At 53.5% G+C, this 19,462-nt stretch overlaps 1 protein-coding gene across 1 annotated transcript in view; it reads right to left on the bottom strand.

Annotated features, from left to right (window-relative positions):
- Nucleotides 1-7,081: 7,081 nt before the first annotated feature.
- Nucleotides 7,082-19,462, bottom strand: part of NOD1 (nucleotide binding oligomerization domain containing 1) — a 37,164-nt gene continuing 24,783 nt past the window's right edge. The window contains 7 exon segments of the mRNA XM_028525712.2: nt 7,082-7,154; nt 7,885-7,890; nt 8,772-8,849; nt 12,808-12,832; nt 12,835-12,890; nt 15,351-15,434; nt 16,606-16,689. Coding sequence (XP_028381513.1) covers nt 7,082-7,154; nt 7,885-7,890; nt 8,772-8,849; nt 12,808-12,832; nt 12,835-12,890; nt 15,351-15,434; nt 16,606-16,689 — 406 coding nt within the window.

Raw genomic sequence — 19,462 nt, 5'->3', positions numbered from 1 at the left:
CAGCATACACCTACCCATCTGCTTTGGTCATCCAGTGGTTGTGGGGGGCGGCATGGGGGTGTGGCCAGAGAAAAGCTGTGAGCTCTGCTGTCACCTGATGTTCTGCAGGTGTTCCTGTCCGTGGGAGGTTGTCAATGGGACTCCGGAGCCCTGTAGCTGTTAGCACCATGGATATAGGCTTAAAGATCAGGCTCCCAAAGAACCCCAGGGACACTCAAGAGACCCCACGTGTGTCCTTAGGGAGAGGAGTCATTTTGTATCGCCTGCCTAGTGGGTGGGGACCAGGCTCAAAGAAGTGACAGAAAGGTCAGTTGCAGAATGAACTGAAGGCCGCAAACTCCATCAGAACCGAGGGGAAATAAACCCGGCCAGAAGGCCCATGTTCTAGTTCTCCACAATAAGTAATAAAGCACTTGACCTTGGGCATGCTTTTCCTCTGCGACACCAGTTCCCTGCCTGGCAGAATCAGGAAAGTGAACGAAGAGCTCAAAACCTTAGATACTGTCAACTTTCAACCTTTGCTAAAATCCCTTCCCTGAAGGGTTTTGCCCCTCTTTGTTCCATTTTTACATCCATCCCGATTATACATGTATGACAAAGTATGTATCCACTTTCTCTGGTTCTCCGTTTCCCTATTCATGGATCATTCCTCCTTCATGGGGCTGCTGGGGAGAAGTCCGTGTGACCCGGTGTGAGTGGGCTCAGCCAGACTGAGCGTGTTTACACAAAGCCAGGCACACACACACTTACATACACTTTCCCACCAAGGAACATTGGCTCTGAAGACACTGACATGCTATGAAATGGTCCCCCGGCACAGCATCCCTCTCAAAGAGATGCCACGTACGGCCACGCATTCTCCCCTGCAGCTTGGCGGTGGTTACCACCAGCGCCGGTCTGAGCTCTGGCCCGTGCGGGGGACACCACCCAGGCTGAGGGTCCGGGTCGGCGGCATTACTCCCATTCCACGGAGTCACTGCTCCTGGTTCCACATTGCACTGTCCGCTCACTCCACCTGCCGCCCACCCCTATGCCGTGTGGGCCACATGGGATGCAGAGAACAAGCCAGACGCAAAAGAGAAATAGTTCCTGGTTCAACATGCACGGAGGGCTTAGTCAAAATGATAGAAAAGGAAAGTGAGTTGTAGCCAGTGGGGGCGGGGCAGGGCTGCAGTGAGAACGGCGGTTACTTCATGGACAGAGTTTCACTTTTACAGGGAGGAAGAGCTGAGGAGGTGAGTGGGGGTGGCGGTGGCACACCAGTGTGGGTGTCCTCAATGCCACCGGACTGTGCGCTGAAACATGGGGAAGACGGTCGGTTTTCTGTCTGGTATATTTGACCACAATTTTAAACGTTGGGGAAAAAATCCTCAAAGGTGGCAGAACGTGGGAAGATGACATGCAAAACTTAAAATAGCTGCGTTAGGAATGTGTGTTATCATAAACATTACTTTTTAAATTTCCACATTGTGATATTGCTTTTATAACAAAAAATAAAGCACTGAGGGAGAAACAAATCAAGAAAAAAAATTGAGATATTTTGATATTTGCCCAGAAAAGCACCCAAATGTATCAGGAAAAAACAGAAATTGGTTTAACATCCTGACCCTTGTTTTGTTTTATTATTTACTATTGTTTAAACCTTTTCTGGGGGGGATTACAGATTACTGGGGGCCCATAACCTTTCCCATGCTAGTGCCTCTAAAGGTTCTCAGCTGGACTCGGGCGCAGCTAATGCACCTTTACAGCTGAGAGAACCGTGCGGGGCGGCCCCGGGCCCACAGCTCTGCACAAGCCCATCTGTGATGCGTCCCAGCTGCTTTTGCTAAAATTCCTCCCTACGCACCTGGGATAATGGCCATGGTTTGCCTTTGAGCCAGAGTAAGGTTGTTTTTTGTTGTTGTTGGGGGTTTTTTAAAACATTTTATTGTTTATGCTATTAGGGTATCCCAATTTTCCCCCTTTGCCGCCTCCGCCCTGGTTGCCCTCCCTCCAGCATTCTCCCCCAACTTAGTTCATGTCCCTGGGTGTGCATAGAAGCTCGCTGGCTTCTCTGCCTCCTGTACTGTTGTTCACCTCCCCCTGTCTGCTTTGCACCTGCCATTCCTGCTTAGTCCCTCGCCTTTTCCCCATTCTCTCCCTTCCCCCTCCCCGCCGATAACCCTCCTTGGGATCTCCGTATCTATGATTCGGTTCCTGTTCTGGCTGTTTGCTTAGTTTGTTTTTTGAGTCAGTTGTTGATCGTTGTAAATTTGTTGCCCTTTTGATGTTCGTAGTTTTGATCTTTTTTTTTCCTCACGTAAGTCCCTTTAACATTTCAGGTAATAATGGCTTGGTGATGATGAACTCGTTTAGCTTTAGCTTGTCTGGGAAGAACTTGATCTGTCCTATTGCTAGACAGAGTAATCTTGGATGCAGGCCCTTGCCTTTCGTGACTCTGAATACTTATTTCCAGCCCCTTCTTGCCTGCAAGGTTTCTTCTGAGGAATCAGCTGACAGTCTGATGGGAATTCCTTTGTAAGTAACTATCTCCTTTTCTCTTGCTGTTTTAAGATTCCCTCTTTAAGCTTTGGCATTTAAATTATGATGTGTCTTGGTGTGGTCCTCTCGGTCCAACTTCTTTGGGAATCTCTGTGCTTCTGGACTTGTATGTCTTATTTCCTCAACCAAATTAGGAAATTTTCTTTCATTATTTTTGCAAATAAGTTTTCAATTTCTTGCTCTTCCTCTTCTTCTTCTGGCACCACTATGTTCAGAGGTTGACACATCTGGAGATGTCCCAGAGGCTCCTTATACCATCCTCGTTTTTTAAAATTATTTTTCCTTCTTGCTGTTCTGGCTGGATGCTTATTTCTTCCTTATGTTCCAAATCATTGATTTGAATCTTGGCTTCATCCCTTCCACTGTTGGTTTCCTATAAATTTTTCTTTATTTCACTTAATGTAACCATGCAAGTTTCATTTCTCCCTGGGTTGTTTTTTTTAATGCTGTTGAAATACCCAATGAGTTCTTTGAGCATCCTGATAACCAGTGTTTTGAACTCTGTATCTGATAGGTTGCTTATCTCCATTTCATTTAGTTCTTTTTCTGGGGTTTTGCTCTGTTCTTTCATTTGGGCCACCTTTCTTTGTCTCCTCAATTTGGCAAGCCTCCCATATTTGTGTTTTGTATATTAGGTAGAGCTGCTTTGACTCCCTGTCTTAGAAAAGGCACCTGTAAATTGCGTGGGACAGAGCCTTAGGTAATTGCCAGGGTGGGGTAACCTGCTTCACCGCTTTGTGGCTCTGCATGGGGGGGGGGCTCAGAGAGGGGACAATGCCACTGCCTGGCTTCTGGGGGTTTGCCCGCATTTGCCGGGTTTCCAGTGACTTCACTTACTCCCCGTGTGGGACTGGTACCCTTCCAGCTGCTGCCCTGGTGCTGAATCCCAGGCAGTAGGTCTATCTGTATAAGTTCTAAGTCTGTGTGGGCCCTTTAAGCAGAGTCTCCTGAAAATCCTGCAGTTTCTTCCTCCACCCCAATTCCCACTGGTGTTTACAGCCAGAAGTTACAGGGATTTAACTCCCTGGCACTGGAACTGTGGGCTGTGTGGTCTGGCCTGGCACCAGGATCCCTCGCTCCCAAGGTGTCCCTCTCGACTTTTATCCACCACGCCCATCCCTGTGTCTCTGCCCCTCCTACCCATCTGGATGGATGTGGTTCTTTAAATCTTTGATTATCGGACTTTCATGCAGCTCGGTTTTCTGATGGTCTGGGCGTCAGTTGTTTTGAGGTCTACTTATAATTTTTTTCTGTAGTTGTGAGAGGAGGCGAAGCCTATTTACCTATGCCTCCATCTTGACCAGAAGTTGGGTCTGTTTTTTGTTTGTTTGTTTGTTTAAGTGAGCAATTAGTTACTGGAAATAGATGTGTGCCACACCTGGACGGGGACCAAAATATCAAGGAGCCAGTGCTCCTTCCTGGTTCAGGAACGGACGGGATGCCTGGCAAAGGTGTGGCCCTGGCTTTGCGCAGTGGGCTGGCTCCCTGCCATGCCACAGAGCTGTGGACTCGCCTTGCCGGTTTGGTGAGGGACGCTTTTCCATGGTAGGCCTTCTGGTGCCAGTGATGGAAACCGATCATGGTTAATGCCTATGCTTTTCACGGACAAAGTCAGGATGTTCCAGGAAGCACGACGTTGAATCTCTTTGGACTTGACTTTGAGAACTTCCAGTCCCCTGTTTGACCCTGTTGGGAAGTTCCTGTGCCTGGGAGCCAGATGCGAGTGGCGTGGGCTCCACTAGGAGCAGAGCAGAAGAGCGCTGGCTGGACCGGCCCGCGCAGAGGACAGCGGCCCTGCGCCGGGCACGTGCGAACCGCCTTCCTCAGCTGGTGGCGTTTTCACGCCCACGCTGTGAGTCAGCACCCTCGGATTCCCTTTTTCAAGGAGGAAATTGAGACTCCAGCAGCCTTAGGACCTGGCCCAAAGCCACGCAGTGACTTGAATGGCTTTTTTAATAAGTTCAAAGTCAGCACGAACGTGCCAGGAATGCGGGTCTGAAATAAGGGAGCTGTGATTTCTCTCCCCAAATCCACCCGTACATCCTGTGAAAGGAAACGGTTATATCCCAAGAGTGTGGAGTTCGCTTTTTTTTTTCAATTTCAATGGTCTTTTTCTTTTGTTCTTTAAATTATTGATTCGAGAGACAATCTGTGGCTCCACTTATTTTTGTATTCATTAGTTGATTGCATATGTGCCCCGACTGGGAATTGAACCTGGAACCTTGGCATATCAGGACAATACCCTCACTGAGCTACCCAGCCAGGGCAATTGTCTTTTTCTTGTGTAAGAAAAGTAACCCCGTCTCTGCCTAGAAGCTCACCTGTGAGGAATGAATGGAGAAGCTTTCTGGAAAATCAGGGGCCCGATTTTACTTTTATAAGACAGATGGAAAAATCTATCGTTCACTGTCTAGAAGACTAATATGTTTCCGAATGAAATTTAAGGCAACACCATGCAAACTTGGGTAGTCTCTAAAAGCAGTCATCTTTGGTAGTTTCTGAGTAAATTTTAGACTCTCAAAAGTCAAGAGTCAGTGGTATAACCAAAAAGAATGTGTCGGCTGGGAAGTGTGGTTCTTGCACTCTGTGTGTCTGAGGTCTGCCCCAGACACCCGGGGCCTGCACTGTGTGCCCACGCGCTCCCGTGTGCCTTCTGGGTGTATCTGCTGCCCAGGGTCCCTGGTGGGGAGAGAGTCACTGCCTCTGGGGGTGACTGCTGGGTGAATGTGCAGATCTGGGGGGAAGAAAGGGGTGGGCAGGAACCGCCAAAGCAGTGCCTTATGGGAAAGATCTGGGGGGGAGAAAGGGGTGGCAGGACCCACCAAAGCAGTGCCTCATGGGAATGGCCGCCCTGTGGCTGAGTGGCCGCACAGGATCTTCCCGGGGACATTCAGGGTGACTTCTTGACCTGCGCCCTTCCTAACAGGGCTGCCGTGCCAAGCAGCCGCACCTCTGAGAGCACAAGGTACCGTCAGAGGGCCCCTCGCCCCTGCCCCTCCCACGGTCCACCTCGACGGGTGTGGGGCTCTTGCCACGGTGAGTGGCCGGCCCACCTGGGTGCTCCCCCCCCCCCCAGAACAGCCGAGGAAGGTAGTAGGCATGGGGCTGGGCCTGCCAGGACCTGTTGGGCACAGTGGGGAGGGCCGTGACATTGGCCCCAGGCTAGCACAGCCCCGGCCACCCCTGCCTCTGGTCACCTCCTCTGCGAGTGACCTGTTTGGATGTGGTGGCCGGATGAAGAGTCCTCGGTGGCTTCCTCGGCCGATTTTTGGCCCCTCGGTGGGTGGAGAGGCCTCTGAGGGAAGGAAATGGGGAGGCCTCAGACCCTCCTTCACGGGCTGTCCCCACAGCATGTCACCCCGGGGCCCCACCCTGGCACTCTGGAGGGAGTCAGCCTGGGGTCTGGAAACGGAGCGTGCTCACCAGACGTGGTCCCTTTAAAAAAACCCAGACTCGGCAATTAGAAAGAGCAAGTGTGTCGATTGTTTTATTAATAAATGAATCAGTAACAGAACGAGTCATCTGGTCCTGTCGCCACCCCGGCCCCCCGTTCGACATTCACCCTGTGCCCACCGTGGAGGGCTCTGCCAGCCGGGTTCTCAGCAGCTCTCCCTGAGTCTTGGCTCCAGCCCAGCGGCCCCCCCAAGTTCACAGGGGCTGAAGGAGACTTCCTCAGGAGGGCGAGAGAGAGAGGCGCTTCTGTCTGGGTGCCAGGCCACGAAGGCGCACTATGCCTCACTGCTTTTGGAAGGTGGGCAGTGCTTCTTCCTGGGCAGAGTGGCTTTGCCCCCAGTACTGGTCTCCTGGGGTGGGGGGGGGAGTCAGCCGAGCCCCAAGGAAGCCCCGAGTGGAAACAGCCTTACGGAAGCCTTGTCCATTCCCTTAGACCTGCTCCAGGGGTCTTTGTTGGCAGTGACACCCCAGGACTCGAACTAAAGCCGTGACGTGTACTTTCCTTGGCACCGACGACCTCCCCACCCTGCACACACCTCGGAACCGATAGCCATGAAGTGGGAACAACAGCAACACATGGGGGGGGGGGACTGAGCAAGGAGAACGCATCAGGGCAAACACTTCTCGCTCACTGAGCACCTTTCCTGCAAGAAACTTGGCGCCAACTTCTGCTTGGAGCCCTGGATCCTTCCCGGACGACAGCAGTGGCCAGCTGGCTGCTCCCCAGGTCCGCAGGGCAGGCATTTGGGGGAGCTCCAAGTCGTACTCCTCTAGTCTCAGGTTAAAGTGACCGTGGACGTGCGTTCACATCTCTTCACAGCATGTTTACAGTCTTACAAAGCCCACCCTCCCTGCAAAACGGCAACAGCATGCGGGGAGGAGCGTAGGGTCTGCCCCTCGGCCTCTGCAGGGAGGTGGACTCGCATCCCGAAGGCAGAGGCTCCCAGCAGGCGGTCCCGTCTCACCATCTCAGCAGACCCTTCCGAGACGAGACGCAGAAGAAAACTGGGTGACCAAGTGACCAAGTGACGGCCCAGCGTGGTGGCGGCTGCAGGAGCGCCCCCCAAGGGGACGGGAAAGTGTCCTCTCAGAAACAGACAAGCCGCTTCTCATCTTCATAGCCTTTGGCCTCCTCGGGCTTGATCAAGTTCCCATTCAGGCTGGCGGAGAAAAGCAAAGCACACGAGTGAACGGTCAGGGAGCGCCGTGCGCGCGCGTGCTCCTCACGACCGTGCTTCGCGCCGCCCTGAAATCAGGGAGTGTGCTCTCGTTGTGTATATTTCATACTAACATGAATCCTCTTCTGCTCCCATCACTCTGTGAACTAGGTCTCCCTAAGGTCACCAGTAGCTTCTAGGAACTTGAACTTAATGGCTGCCCCCACGGGGCCCTTTTGGACCTTCACGGGCGTTTGGGTGTCCTGCTTTCTCTCTTTCTCCTTCTGGAAACATGACCTTCCCTTGGCTTGACCCTATGCCCTCTGGTTCCCCCCGCCCCCCCCCCCCCCCCCCCCCCCCCCCCCCCCCCCCCCCCCCCCCCCCCCGTATACCTGGCCACGCCACCCATGTGATCTCTCAATAACAGGTTTCCTCCAAGCTGGGGGCGAGACCCTTTCCCCAGGCCGTGGCCTCATCTATGTCAGTGACCTGGAGCCTGGACCTCGCCCCTGTGGGGCCACGTCCCTGCTTGACATCATCCCTGGTGGCTCCCTGGCCACCTCAGAGTGGCCACCCTCCCCGGAGCTCCCCAGCTCAGTGAATCACACTCTTCATCCCAGCTGGGGTCGGCCTCGGCCCCTTCCTCCTCATCTTCATGGTCCGTCACCCAGTTCGATTTTACTCCCCGAACATCCCTAGAAGGCCTCCCTGGGACTCTCTGTATCTTCGCCACCAGACTCTGGTCCTAGCACCCACAGTGTCTCCTCTGGTTCCCTGCCAGGTCCTCCGGACCGTCCCTTCGTGTGCACTCTGGTCCCTCCAAGCCATGTCCCCGGAGGAGCCAGAGCACCCTTTTTACAACCACATCCGGCCACACCCTTCTTTGCCTGACCCCTTCAGTGACTTCTACATCCGCTCCTGCTGCCCCCTCTTCCACACGGCCGAGCCCCGGGCACATCGGCTGCTGGGCATCACGCTCCTTCCTGCCTCAGAGCATTTGCATATGCTGTTCCCCCTCCACGGGACACTCCCCTCCCTACCACCCCGACTAAGTCCTAGTCATCTTCAGTGGTTTAGTTTAAATGCCACTTCCTTAAGGGCCTCATCCCCGAAACCTCGGCTGCATGAGGTTCCCTCCGCAGCTCTCCCCTTGCTGGCACTCATGGGGGTTGTCATTAAAGAAGTACTTGAATGACTTCACCTGTCGCCCACCCCCACTGGATGGCAAAGCCACGAGGGCAGGTCCCTATGGTTCACCGCTGGGTTTTCAGTGCCAGCACAGGGCCTGGCACTCGAGCACTGGGTCACTCAACAAGGTGAGTGAAGATGCGGTGCAAGCCCCCGGGGACACAGCAGTGAGCAGGACAAAGGCCCCACTCTCCAGGAGCTCACAGTCTGGAGGGGACAGCCGCACAAAAGCCGTTATAATGAATGGAGTGGGATGCACCCTAACGATAGAATCAGCAGGAAACGGGGGTAGTTCTAGGGAAGGGATCACAGGTGTGAGGGCGGCTGGGGACGGATGGGAATAATCGCCCGCCCCTGTACCGGGCGGGCGGCAGCCGAGGGTGCTGAGCACACACTGGTTGCCGCCGTTAGCAGGGGGTGCGTCTTACCAACCTCCATGATGCCAGTGTTCTCTGCAACCCGTCTGCCAGCTGGGCGAGCCCCCGGGCGGTGATCTGGTTCTGGATCAGCCTGGAAGGCGGACACACCTTTTGTATCAACACACAAGGGGCAGTGCGGAATCTGCCCCCTTATTGGGGGGCCACGGTGACGGGATGGTGGGACAGAGACAGACAGGGTCGGCGGGAGAACTGAGTCCACGCGACTGTTAGTCTGGCTCAGAGCGTCTGGGGTCACTCCACTGAGTACAGGACAGCCTTTAAAATGTTTCATTTTTCTGTATCTTTCGTAGTGAGCAGGGTGTGTCTGGGTGTTCACACGGAGATAGCTTGGTATGTGAACATTGATGCATGTGTGCACTTGACATTCCTCAGTGCCGAGGAGCCCGCTGGGAAACGTGTGTAGACCACACAAATGCTGGGAAACGCTTCGGGGAACCGGCTGCCGGGGTCTCCTTGCAGGGGAGCAGCTCAGGAGCTGCCAACTGGCCATTCTCGTCTTCGGGGGAAACAAGGCTTCTAAGACGGGACCGCGTCCTCCCCAACATCTCAGCGGCGAAGAGGAGCAACAGTTGTGGTGCCGCTCACGGGCTCAGGGGAAAAGCAGCGATAATGGGGCCACTACGAGTAACCCCATCACGCTATCCAAGGGGAACAAAGGTTTCTGGGCAGCTGGGCAGCCCCCACCACCCACTGCAGTGCCCCACAGGCCACTCTGCTGCCAAACCGCAGCCAGAAATCAACGCAGCGCCAGGCTGTTGACGGTCTGCCCTTTACCGCAGGCTCATTCCTCACTGCTGGCTATGACCGAACTTGACCCTCACAAGTCCCGGACACCGAGGACCCAAGAAGGCAGCCCTGCCAGGAAGATAAGGGCCCATGCTGTTGATCGATGCAATTATAGAAATTAAGGGTGAAGGGGCCTACCCCTTAAGAGGCAGTGGTTAAAAGCTTCCTTCACATACACACACACACACACTCGCACACACTCCCCACTTCTTAGCTACAGATCCTTGAAGAAATAAACAGTAGCTATCTGTGCCTCCGTTGCCCGATCTATAACAGGGGAGTAAGTCTAAGAGAAGCTCCCGGGCCTGGGCGTGTGAGGCTTCGGTGAACGGACATGCATGAAGCATTTCTCACAACCTGCGCCAGGGTGCCCGGCGGAAGGGGGCGCTCGTCCCCATAACTGCCCCTCCCCCCACAGGACGATGGTGGCTGGGTTCCCAGAGGCTGGGACCCCTGGGCTGAGCAGCAGTGGTGCTGACCTCTGGTAAGCAATTTGACTTTTTTGCAAAAGGAGCAAGAATAGAAACCTGGAAGTGGGCACAGAGTTCTGCTGTTTTCTAGCCACTTCCTTCGCGGGCTGCATGGCTGCACGGCTGCCCTTGCCGGGGGCAGGGCGAGGCGCCCCAGCCAAGACCTGGTGAGAGGCTGGGCAGGCAGGGGGCTGAACCGCCCAGCAGCACTCAGGCGCACACGCCTGCCGTGCAGGTGCAAAGCCATGGAGGCTGACTCGCTCTCTGATCCTGTTCCAGCTCCGATCCCCCTGGAGGGCCGGCCTCGCACCCAGGAACAGGCACAAAAGAAAATCTACAAGCCAGGAAAAAAAAAAAAAGAGGAAAAAGTAGCACAGTCTGGTTTTTTTTTTTACAGAAACAGATACGGTGATCTAAAATTCACATGGAAATGCAAGGGGCCCAGAATAGCCACAACGATCCTGCGAACGAAGAACAAAGTGGGAAAGACTCACACTTCTTGATTTCAGAAACCTACGACGACACAGTTACAATAATCAGGATAGGGTGTGGCTGGCAGGGGATCAACATATTAATCATGGACTAGAACAGAAAGTCCTGGGATAAACCAATAAACCCATACATTTATGGTCACTTTATTATATATTTTTTTGGCAAAAGGGCCAGGGCCATTCAGAAGGGAAAGGTAGTGTTTTCATCAAGTGGTGCCCGGACGCCTGGCTGTCCACATTGGAAAGAAGGAAGCTGCCCCTCACACCTCACACCATGCAAAGCAGTGAACTCCAAATGGGCCTAAGAGCAAAACTAAAACACGCAAGGAAAAGCAGAACTTCAGCTTCTTCACACACACACCTTGTGACCTTGGATTTGAGAAGCAATTTCTTAAGAAGATACCTAAAGCACAGCTGGCCAAGAAAGGTAGATACATTGGACTTCATCAAAATTAAACACTTCTGTGCTTCAAAGGCCATTATCGGGAAAGTGAAAAACCAGAAGCAGCGTGTGGGTGTCTCTTCCCTTTTGTGGCCACTGCAGAAGGGCCAGCGGTCAAAATGAAGTTCAGGCCCTGTGTGCCTTCTGACCGCGGTGGGAACTGTAGAAGGTGGCATGTTGTCCTCTCCTTCCAGAGAGCTGACACAGAAGCGCAGTGTGTGACACGTGCCCGTCCAAAAGGATGGCAAAATTTGGGCTATGGCAGAATTTCACAAAAGCAGCAAATTGGCAAAGTAGTCCAGGTGGGGTTTTTTTTGTTTTGGTTTGGTTTTTTAGATTTTTATTTATTTATTTTAGAGAGGGAAGGGAGGGAGAGAGAGAGAGAGAGAGGAGAGAGAGAGAGAGAGAGAAACATCAATGTGCAGTTGCTGGGGGCCGTGGCCTGCAACCCAGGCATGTGCCCTGACTGGGAATTGACACCTACGACACTTTGGTTCGCAGCCTGCGCTCAATCCACTGAGCTATGCCAGCCAGGACTGTAGTCCTGGTTTCTAGGAAGAAATGTGCCGACTACACTGAATGAGTGCAGTAGGAGAGAGCTAATGGGACCACCCACCGCTGCTCACCTAGGCACTTGCCCCGTGAGGTGCTCATCACCAGGTAGAAGCTGGGCAATGACCGCACAAAGACCCTCGAACGTGAAGCCAAATCTCGCCAAGAAGGAAAGGTGAAGGGCAAATACAAGAAGAAGCATGTGAGCCTACGCAGGAATAAAGTAACCTTATATACAACTGCTATTAAAAAATTAAAATGAAAAAAAAAAACGAAAGTGAAAAGAGAGAAAATATTTGCAAATCATATGTCTAACAAATGTCGGGTACCCAGAATATACAAAGAACTCTAACAACTCCGCAATAAAAAGGCAAATAACCCGATTTAAAGATGGGACAAGGATGTGGAGACATTTCTCCAAAGAAGATACCCACACGGCCGACGGCAGCATGAAAAGACACCCCTCACTGTTAGCCGTCGGGGAGCTGCGGGTCAAAACCGCAGTGAGGCCCGCTTCCCAGCACCGGGACGGCAGGATTCAGACCGACAGACGATGACGGGTGATGGAGAGAACTGGGAGAAGCGGGAACCCTCGAGCTTGACTGGTGGGCATGCCAGGGAGAGCCGTGCTCAGGACACAGTTCGGCAATTCCTCAGAAGGTAACTGAGCGGGACTCTGTGACCCAGCGATTCTACCCCTAAGTGCGCGCATGCACCCGAGGAAACGGAAACAGATGCTCACGCACGAGCATGTCCACCAGTGTTCACGGCAGCGTCGTCCAGAACGGTGTCAAAGTAGGAACCACCCAAGTGTCCGCCAACGTGTGAATGGACACACAGACTGTGGGAAACCCACACAGTGCAGTGGCATGCGTCCATAAAAGTGGTGAAGGGTCATTGATACAAGCTATAATGTAGGTGAACCTTCAAAACATCTACTAATGACAGAGCACAGAGACAAAAAGCCACACACTGTTTGATTCCACGTCTGTGAATGCCCCAAATAGGCAAATCCATGGACCCTGAAAGTAGATGAGTGGGTGCCTGGGGCTGGGGGAGGAACAGGACAGGGAAGGACAGTTTAACACACACAAGTTTGGGGGTCGGGAGGTGGGTAGATAAGACTGTTCTAGAATTAGAGAGTAGTGATGGTTGCACAGCCTTGGGAATATACTAAAGACTAGTGAACTGTACACTTTAAAAGGGTGAATCGTATGGCATGTGCATCTTAATCAATATTTTTTTTTTAAGCAGCACAGACCGAGATTCTAAGGTTCTCTGAGTTACCATAAATGTTTCAGCGTCTGGTTGACTTCAACATCTCTGCCATGCTCTCGGCCACGTCATCGTCGAGTTCATTTTTGGTGAGCCTAGAAGGGAAAGGAAGTGTTACTACTCGGAGAGCCCTGCCCGGCTCACGTCCTAAATGAGTTCAAGGGTGCGGGACCCCAGCCCGAGTGGGTGCCTCCCGCGTACACAGCTCATCAGCGGCTCAGACAGCCAGGCCCCAAGCCCGGCCTCGGAGCCTCATGGACGACCAATGGTGGTTCCCTTCTAGGGCAAAGTCGACTCCTAAACTCGTACTTCACAGGTGCCCACGCTCCCTTCTCTCCATCCTGGCTGAGCCCTGAGATCTCTAAGAGGACCAGAGCCCCCTGCAAATGAGAGGCCCATGCCTGCTTCTCAGGTGGCTGGCTGCCAGCCCCCTCGCTCCCTCGGACACCACCGACAGCGGGTTGCCCAAGTCAGCCGGATAAAGACCCAGAAAAGCCCGCCGACGGCACATGACCGTGTGTCTAGCGCCCTGCCCTGAGCCCAGCTGTGAAGGCCCGTGCCAGACACGGACAGGTCAGGAGGTCTCCCAGTTGTTCTTAGGACCGAAAGTGCTCTAGACAAAGCCCCGAGGGCTGGAAGCTCCGGAGGTAAATAGGATTGGACCCCGCTGGGCCAGCGCATGAAAGAATAAATAAAGAAGAAGAATGGGATAGAAACATTAAAATCATTCCTTGAAGGACAATTTGGTAGTGTCTACCCAAATTTTAAATGTGTCACACTTGGAGCCAACAATTAGACTTCTAGAAATTGGCGTGTGCAAAGAGTACACAAGGACCTCTACACACGGTATCGATTGCAGCACTACCAGTCGTAAGGGAAATGTGAAAGAATTTAAATATCAATAGAGGCAACTGGCAAAATAAATCGTGAACGTCCACTCAATGGAACGTTGCTCAGGCCTTCGAGAATGAGGTCGTGCAGAGGAGGGGGCGGAGGGCACAGTGTTTGAGGTGCTCTGGAGCCCGACACGCCGGGTGTGTGTCACCTGCGAGCAAAGGCGGCCTCGGGTGGGTGGTCTCCCTTCTCTAGGCCTGAGTTTTCTCACCGGTGAATGCGGACAGTGATAGCACGGGCCCGACAGGGTGACCGTGAGCGTGAGCGAACACACATACACGGGCTGAGAATGACGCCCGGTGTCGCCGGTGCTCGGGAAGCATCAGGCTGGGCATCACTCTCCTTGTGCAAGAGTGGTTCTCGGTCTCCGGGGCACACTCACCAACGTCTGGAGACATTTTTGATGGTCACAACTGGGGGGACGACTGGTCTGTAATGGGTGGGGGCCAGGGATTCTGCTAAGCACCCCTCCAGCCACAGGACAGCCCCTCCCAACAAAGCATGTCAACTGATCAGAATGTCAACAGTGTTGAAATTGAGGAACCCTGACATAAAAGGAGATGCAAAATGTGGGTGACATATGGTCAAGATGTTTTTAAAGCCACTTGGGAAATGCTACTCTATTCTGCAAGAAAGTGGGTATATATATATGTGTGTGTGTGTATATATATTTGAATAGACATGCATTCAAATACTAGAAAGGCTGGAACACACGCTCAAAGACTAGAAGAAACGGGGTACATTTGGAAAACACGAGGGAGGAGGTACTTTCACTTCCTGCTTTTCAGACTTCCGTGTCTTACTTTTTTCAAAAAAAATTAAAAAGCAGCATATGTTACTTTCCCAAATTTATAAAATATGTTTGGAAAGGGAGAGAATGAGAACCGCACTCCCCGGCCAGCAGGCCGGATAGCAGAGCCGCCTCGGGACGCCGTTTTCACGACCCAGCCGATGCCTCACGAGCCCTGAGCCTCAAGAGGCAGACACGTCGACTCGGAGCAGAATTTCCTCCCCCCCCCCCCGAGCCACGGATGACGCAGGTGAGTAAGGAAAATGCAAATAAGTAAATAAAATGAAATAATCACGACCAAAAGAAAAAGGAACAACAACAACAAAAGAACACGGTCAGAGGCAACATGCACTAGCGCCCCTGGCGGGCAGAGAGGGGGTGAGGACTGCGGGCATCCTGTGACAGGTGACAGGTGACAGGTGACAGGTGAGCCGGAGCACCAAGGCCAGACCCCGGCGTGGCTGCACGAGGAAGGAGGAGGCTGCAGGGGCAGGAAGGCAGTTCAAGAGGAAGACGGGAGAGGACTTCAGGCCAAGTGCATGGCTGCTGGCATCTGCGTGGCGCAGCTGGGGGTTCTGAGGCTGCCCCCGGCAGGCACTGAAGCCAACCTTGCGGGTTTCCCGAGGCCCAGCTTGCCGACAAAGGCTACGGCCTCGAACTCACGCCCCTGAGCCCACTTCCCCTCCTGTGCCTGCTTGTGCTTCTGAGAATGACTATTTTCTGCTCCAGCAGATTATCGATCAAACTTCAAAGAAAGGTCTAGAGCCTTTTCAATGGAGAGGCAGTTTTTTCGCTAAGATTCTTGGCTGGTGCATGCAGTCTTTGGAATAAACCCCGAGATCCAACCTTTCAAAATACCTCTGGTAATTACCAGAATATTCTCAGAGACGCATTCTGCTTCAGGGCCTGGGCGAGGCTCTTCCCTCCTTCTTTGGAAATGCCATTGAATGCCAGACTAGGACAGAAAACACAGGGACGGGTCATTATGTCAGGCCTTGGCTGCAGCAACCGAAACGGCCAGAAGGCCCCATCAGGAGGAGCTGCCCCGCCCAGAGGGCCCCGAGGCGGGAGTCCTCAGCCTCGCCCGCAGCCCAGGGACCTGCTGCTGCAGAGTGCCTGCTCTGAGTGTGAGGTTGGAGAGGAGCCACTGGACGCAGGTGGGACCTGGTCACAGCCCCCGGGCCCTGCTGCTGCAGAGTGCCTGCTCTGAGTGCCTGCTCTGAGTGTGAGGTCAGAGGGGAGCCCCTGGACGCAGGTGGGACCTGGTCACGGAGCAGACCCGGGGCTGACGAGGCCTGCTCAGCTCTGCCTCAGGGGGCTGGCATTCTCGAGGGGCCCGTGTGTGAGCGCTGGGTGGGCTTCCTCTGTCCCCATCAGGAAGGAACCCTGCTGTTGCCCCACTATCTCGGGTTCTCCCTCAGTGGCAGGCAGGACACGGGCAACGGGGGACACCGAGGCCCTGAGGTTTGGCCAGAGGCCCCAAGGAGGGCCAGGGGGCTTGTGCCTGTGCACAGACACGAAGGGCCCCCTCCGTCCCAGCGCCATCCTGAGAATGGGGAAGGAGCCCTTTCACTTTTGTCTGGACTCCGGAATTCCTCCTCACCCCCATGGGCGTGGGGGGACGGGGCGGCTGAGGGGCTGGCCACGTCCTCGGTCCTCACTCGGTGGGGGGGTGTTGGTGTGTGCCTGTGTCAAATTACGGAGCAGAGCACCTAAGCACGTGCTTTACTGTATGCCTCCTCTACGTCAACAAAAACATCTTAGAAAGAAAAAAATCCCTGGCTGGCGTAGCTCAGTGGATTTGAGCGTGGGATGCAAACCAAAGTGTCACAGGTTCAATTCCCAGTCAGGGTACATGCCTGGGTCGCAGGCTATGACCCCCAGCAACTGCACATTGATGCTTCTCTCTCTCTTTCTCCCTCCCTTCCCTCTCTAAAATAAAATAAATAAATAAATCTTAAAAAAATTTTAAAAAAAGAAAAAGAAAAAAAACTTGCACACACACACCTCTCTCCCTAGGAAGGCCAAGCACCCTCTTCCCCCCGGCTCCTCCCCTGGCACACTGGGAGGCACACGAGGGACCAGGCTGGCCCTGGGGACAGCGGGCATCAGAGGGCAGCAGGTACCTCAGGTTGGTCAGGCTGGGGTGGTTCCTCAGAGCCTCGGCGAAGGCCTTTGCTCCTTCATCACCGATTTGATTGCCCCACATCCTGAGGGCAGAGGCAAGATGGAGAAGGTGAGTGCACGTTACCCCATATTTCCTGCTGGCGCCCACGGCTGGGCTGTACACTCAGCGGGCGGGGGTGTCTGCTCCGTCCGGGGAGCCGTGGCCCGGGGACCGATGCCCACGCCAGTCCCTGAGTGAGCCACCCCGGGGGTCTCAGGTTCAGAGGGAAGCGGCAGGATACAGGGAGGTGAAGTCTTGCGAACGGCAGCCCGTCAGCGAGTTGCACAACTGGAGACCAAGTCTCACCCCTGGGCTTTCGGAGAGCTGTCAGTCAGAGAGCCGAAGCCCAAGGCAGTCCCAGAAGTGCCACCCGCACAGTGTGCAGCCTCGAAGAAAGGCCAGTGGGGGTGCTGGCCTCCTGGTGCCCATGTGACTCTGGGCAGGGGTCCGAGAGGGTTGTGAAGGCACGGCCGCCTTCTGTGAGGCCAGGCCCAGGACGCACATTCAGAAGCCTTCACAGCGATGACTCTTCGATGCAAGAGGGCATTGCCGCCCTGTGCCTCGTGGGTTGTGGCGGTGTGGGTGGGGAGCCGCGGTGACAGAGCTGTGCCCTCTCCCCCAGAGCGGGTCACCCAAGGGAACCTGGCCGAGGCAAGGGTCTGCCCAAATGGGGTCTGCCAGGTCAGGGGCTGGGCTCCCGGGTAGGACCTCACGTTCCGGCCTCTGGCCTACTGCGTGCACACGCTTGGGGGACTTATGTCATTTCTTAGGTCTCATCCCCTCGTCTATAAAAGGGAGATAGTAAGAGCATGTCCTCGCAGAACCGTTGTGAGGTTGAGGTGATACATGCAAGCACTCAGAACAGCGCCTGGCCTACCATAAGGGCCAGTTATTCCCAGCAGGCCGAGGGGCACTGTCTGTGTAAAGCAAAGCGAGTCTGCCTGCCCGGCCCACCCACAGCAGACCCACAGCTGCTGCAGCGAAATGGTCCCCCACAGCAAGGCACCTGCTTCCTCCTCCCCTCCCTCCCTCCCTCCTTCCCTCCTTTCCTCCTCCCCCCTCCTCCCCTCCCTCCCTCCTTCTCTCCTCCCCTCCCTCCCTCCCTCCCTCCCTTCCTCTTTCCCTCCCTCCCAAGATGGCTGGCTAAAACCCCAGGCTAAGAGTTTCCAGTGTTTGGCTTAAAAAGTGTGTGTGCTATCCAACAGAACGGTATCACATTTTTAATTAAGTGAAGATGGTAGAATACAATTCTGTAAATGTATTTTTTCTAAATATAGAAAAAAATGACCTATATATTTTTTTAAATGACCTAGTATAGAGAGCCCTGACTGGGGTATCTTAGTGGGTTGGATGTCTTCCTGCAAAGCAACAAAGTGAGAGGTCACCAGTTCGATTCCCGGTCAGGGCACATGCCTGTGTTGCAGGCCAGGTCCCCTACTGGGGCCATGAGAGAGGCTTGTGATTGATGTTTCCCTCCCTTCCCCTCTCTAAAAACAAATAAATAAAATCTTTAAAATATGGTATAGTGAGAGCAAGGAAGCTTAGCTGAACTCAAATGTTGGTGATAATTATTTCTGAGAAACTGATTTTCATTATACTTTTCATACTTTCCATCATTTACAAATAAGATTATCTGTATTTCTCTTATAATCGAATAAGACATTACGACAATACAAAAAGGTTTAAAAGGCCTGCAAACCAAAACCACAGTGCGATACCACCTCACGTGCATCAGGATGATTACTATTAAAAAATAAAAACAGAAAATACAAGTGTTGGCGAGGATGTGGAGAAACTGGAACTCTCGTGCACTGTGGGTGGGCATGTGAGATGATGCAGCCACTGCAGAAAACAGTATGGTGTTTTGTCAAAAGAAAAATAGAATTAGCATCTGATCCAGCAGTTCTACTTCTGGGTATAGAGCCAAAAAAATGAAAAACAAAACGAAAGCGTGGAAAGCAGAGTCTGCAAGAGACATGCGCACACCCACGCTCACGGCGGCACCGCTCACAGCAGCTGACAGGTGGAAGCGACCCACGTGCCCGTCGGCAGGTGGGCGGGTGAACACACTCACTGCGCTCCGCACCTGCCTGCAGCGGGCCGGCCGTCAGCCCTGGAGAGGAGGGGAATCTCCACCCACGCGACAGCATGGGTGAATCTTGAGGACCTCGTGCCAAGTGAAATAAGCCAGTCTCAAGAAGACAAACCCTCTAGGACTCCACTTCCAGGAGGGACCAACAGGAGTCAAATAAACCGGGACAGGAAGTAGAACGGTGCTTGCCAGGGGCTGGGGGAGGGGAGGGGGGAGTGACTCTTTCATGAGTGGAGAGTTTCTCACCGTGCAAGATGAAGAGAGTTCTGCAGATGGGTAGTCGTGATGGTCATACACCCATAGGATTGGACTTAATGTCCCTGAACCGTACGCTTATGAATGATTAAGATGGTAACTTCTATGTTATGTATATTCAACTACAACAAAAAAATAAACTAAAAAAACCCTCCAGGGAATATACAATATTCTTAAAGTGAAGAGCATCTGTCTGTGGAAACTCACCACTCCGGGCTAGAAGAGCTCCCTCCATTTGCTGGAGGTGATAATGTGGATTTTTTCATGAATCAAATAAAAGTCCACACAGTGAACGTTACTGTCCGTCTGGGGACTCCCCACAGCGTTTCCCCAGGCAGAGACGGGTGGGGCCCACTGGGGCCTCCCCGAGGAAAGCTCTCCAGGCCCCTCCCACACAGCTTGCCTGGCGGCTCGGTTGGTGCATTTACGCACAAGAAGCCCAGCAGGTGCTCACGGACGCAGAACAGGT

This window comes from Phyllostomus discolor, chromosome 10 (assembly GCF_004126475.2).
Source record: "Phyllostomus discolor isolate MPI-MPIP mPhyDis1 chromosome 10, mPhyDis1.pri.v3, whole genome shotgun sequence".
Classification (NCBI taxonomy): domain Eukaryota; kingdom Metazoa; phylum Chordata; class Mammalia; order Chiroptera; family Phyllostomidae; genus Phyllostomus; species Phyllostomus discolor.
The sequence above is the reverse complement of the archived record's forward strand: the minus strand, read 5'-3'. Positions and strand labels throughout refer to the sequence as shown.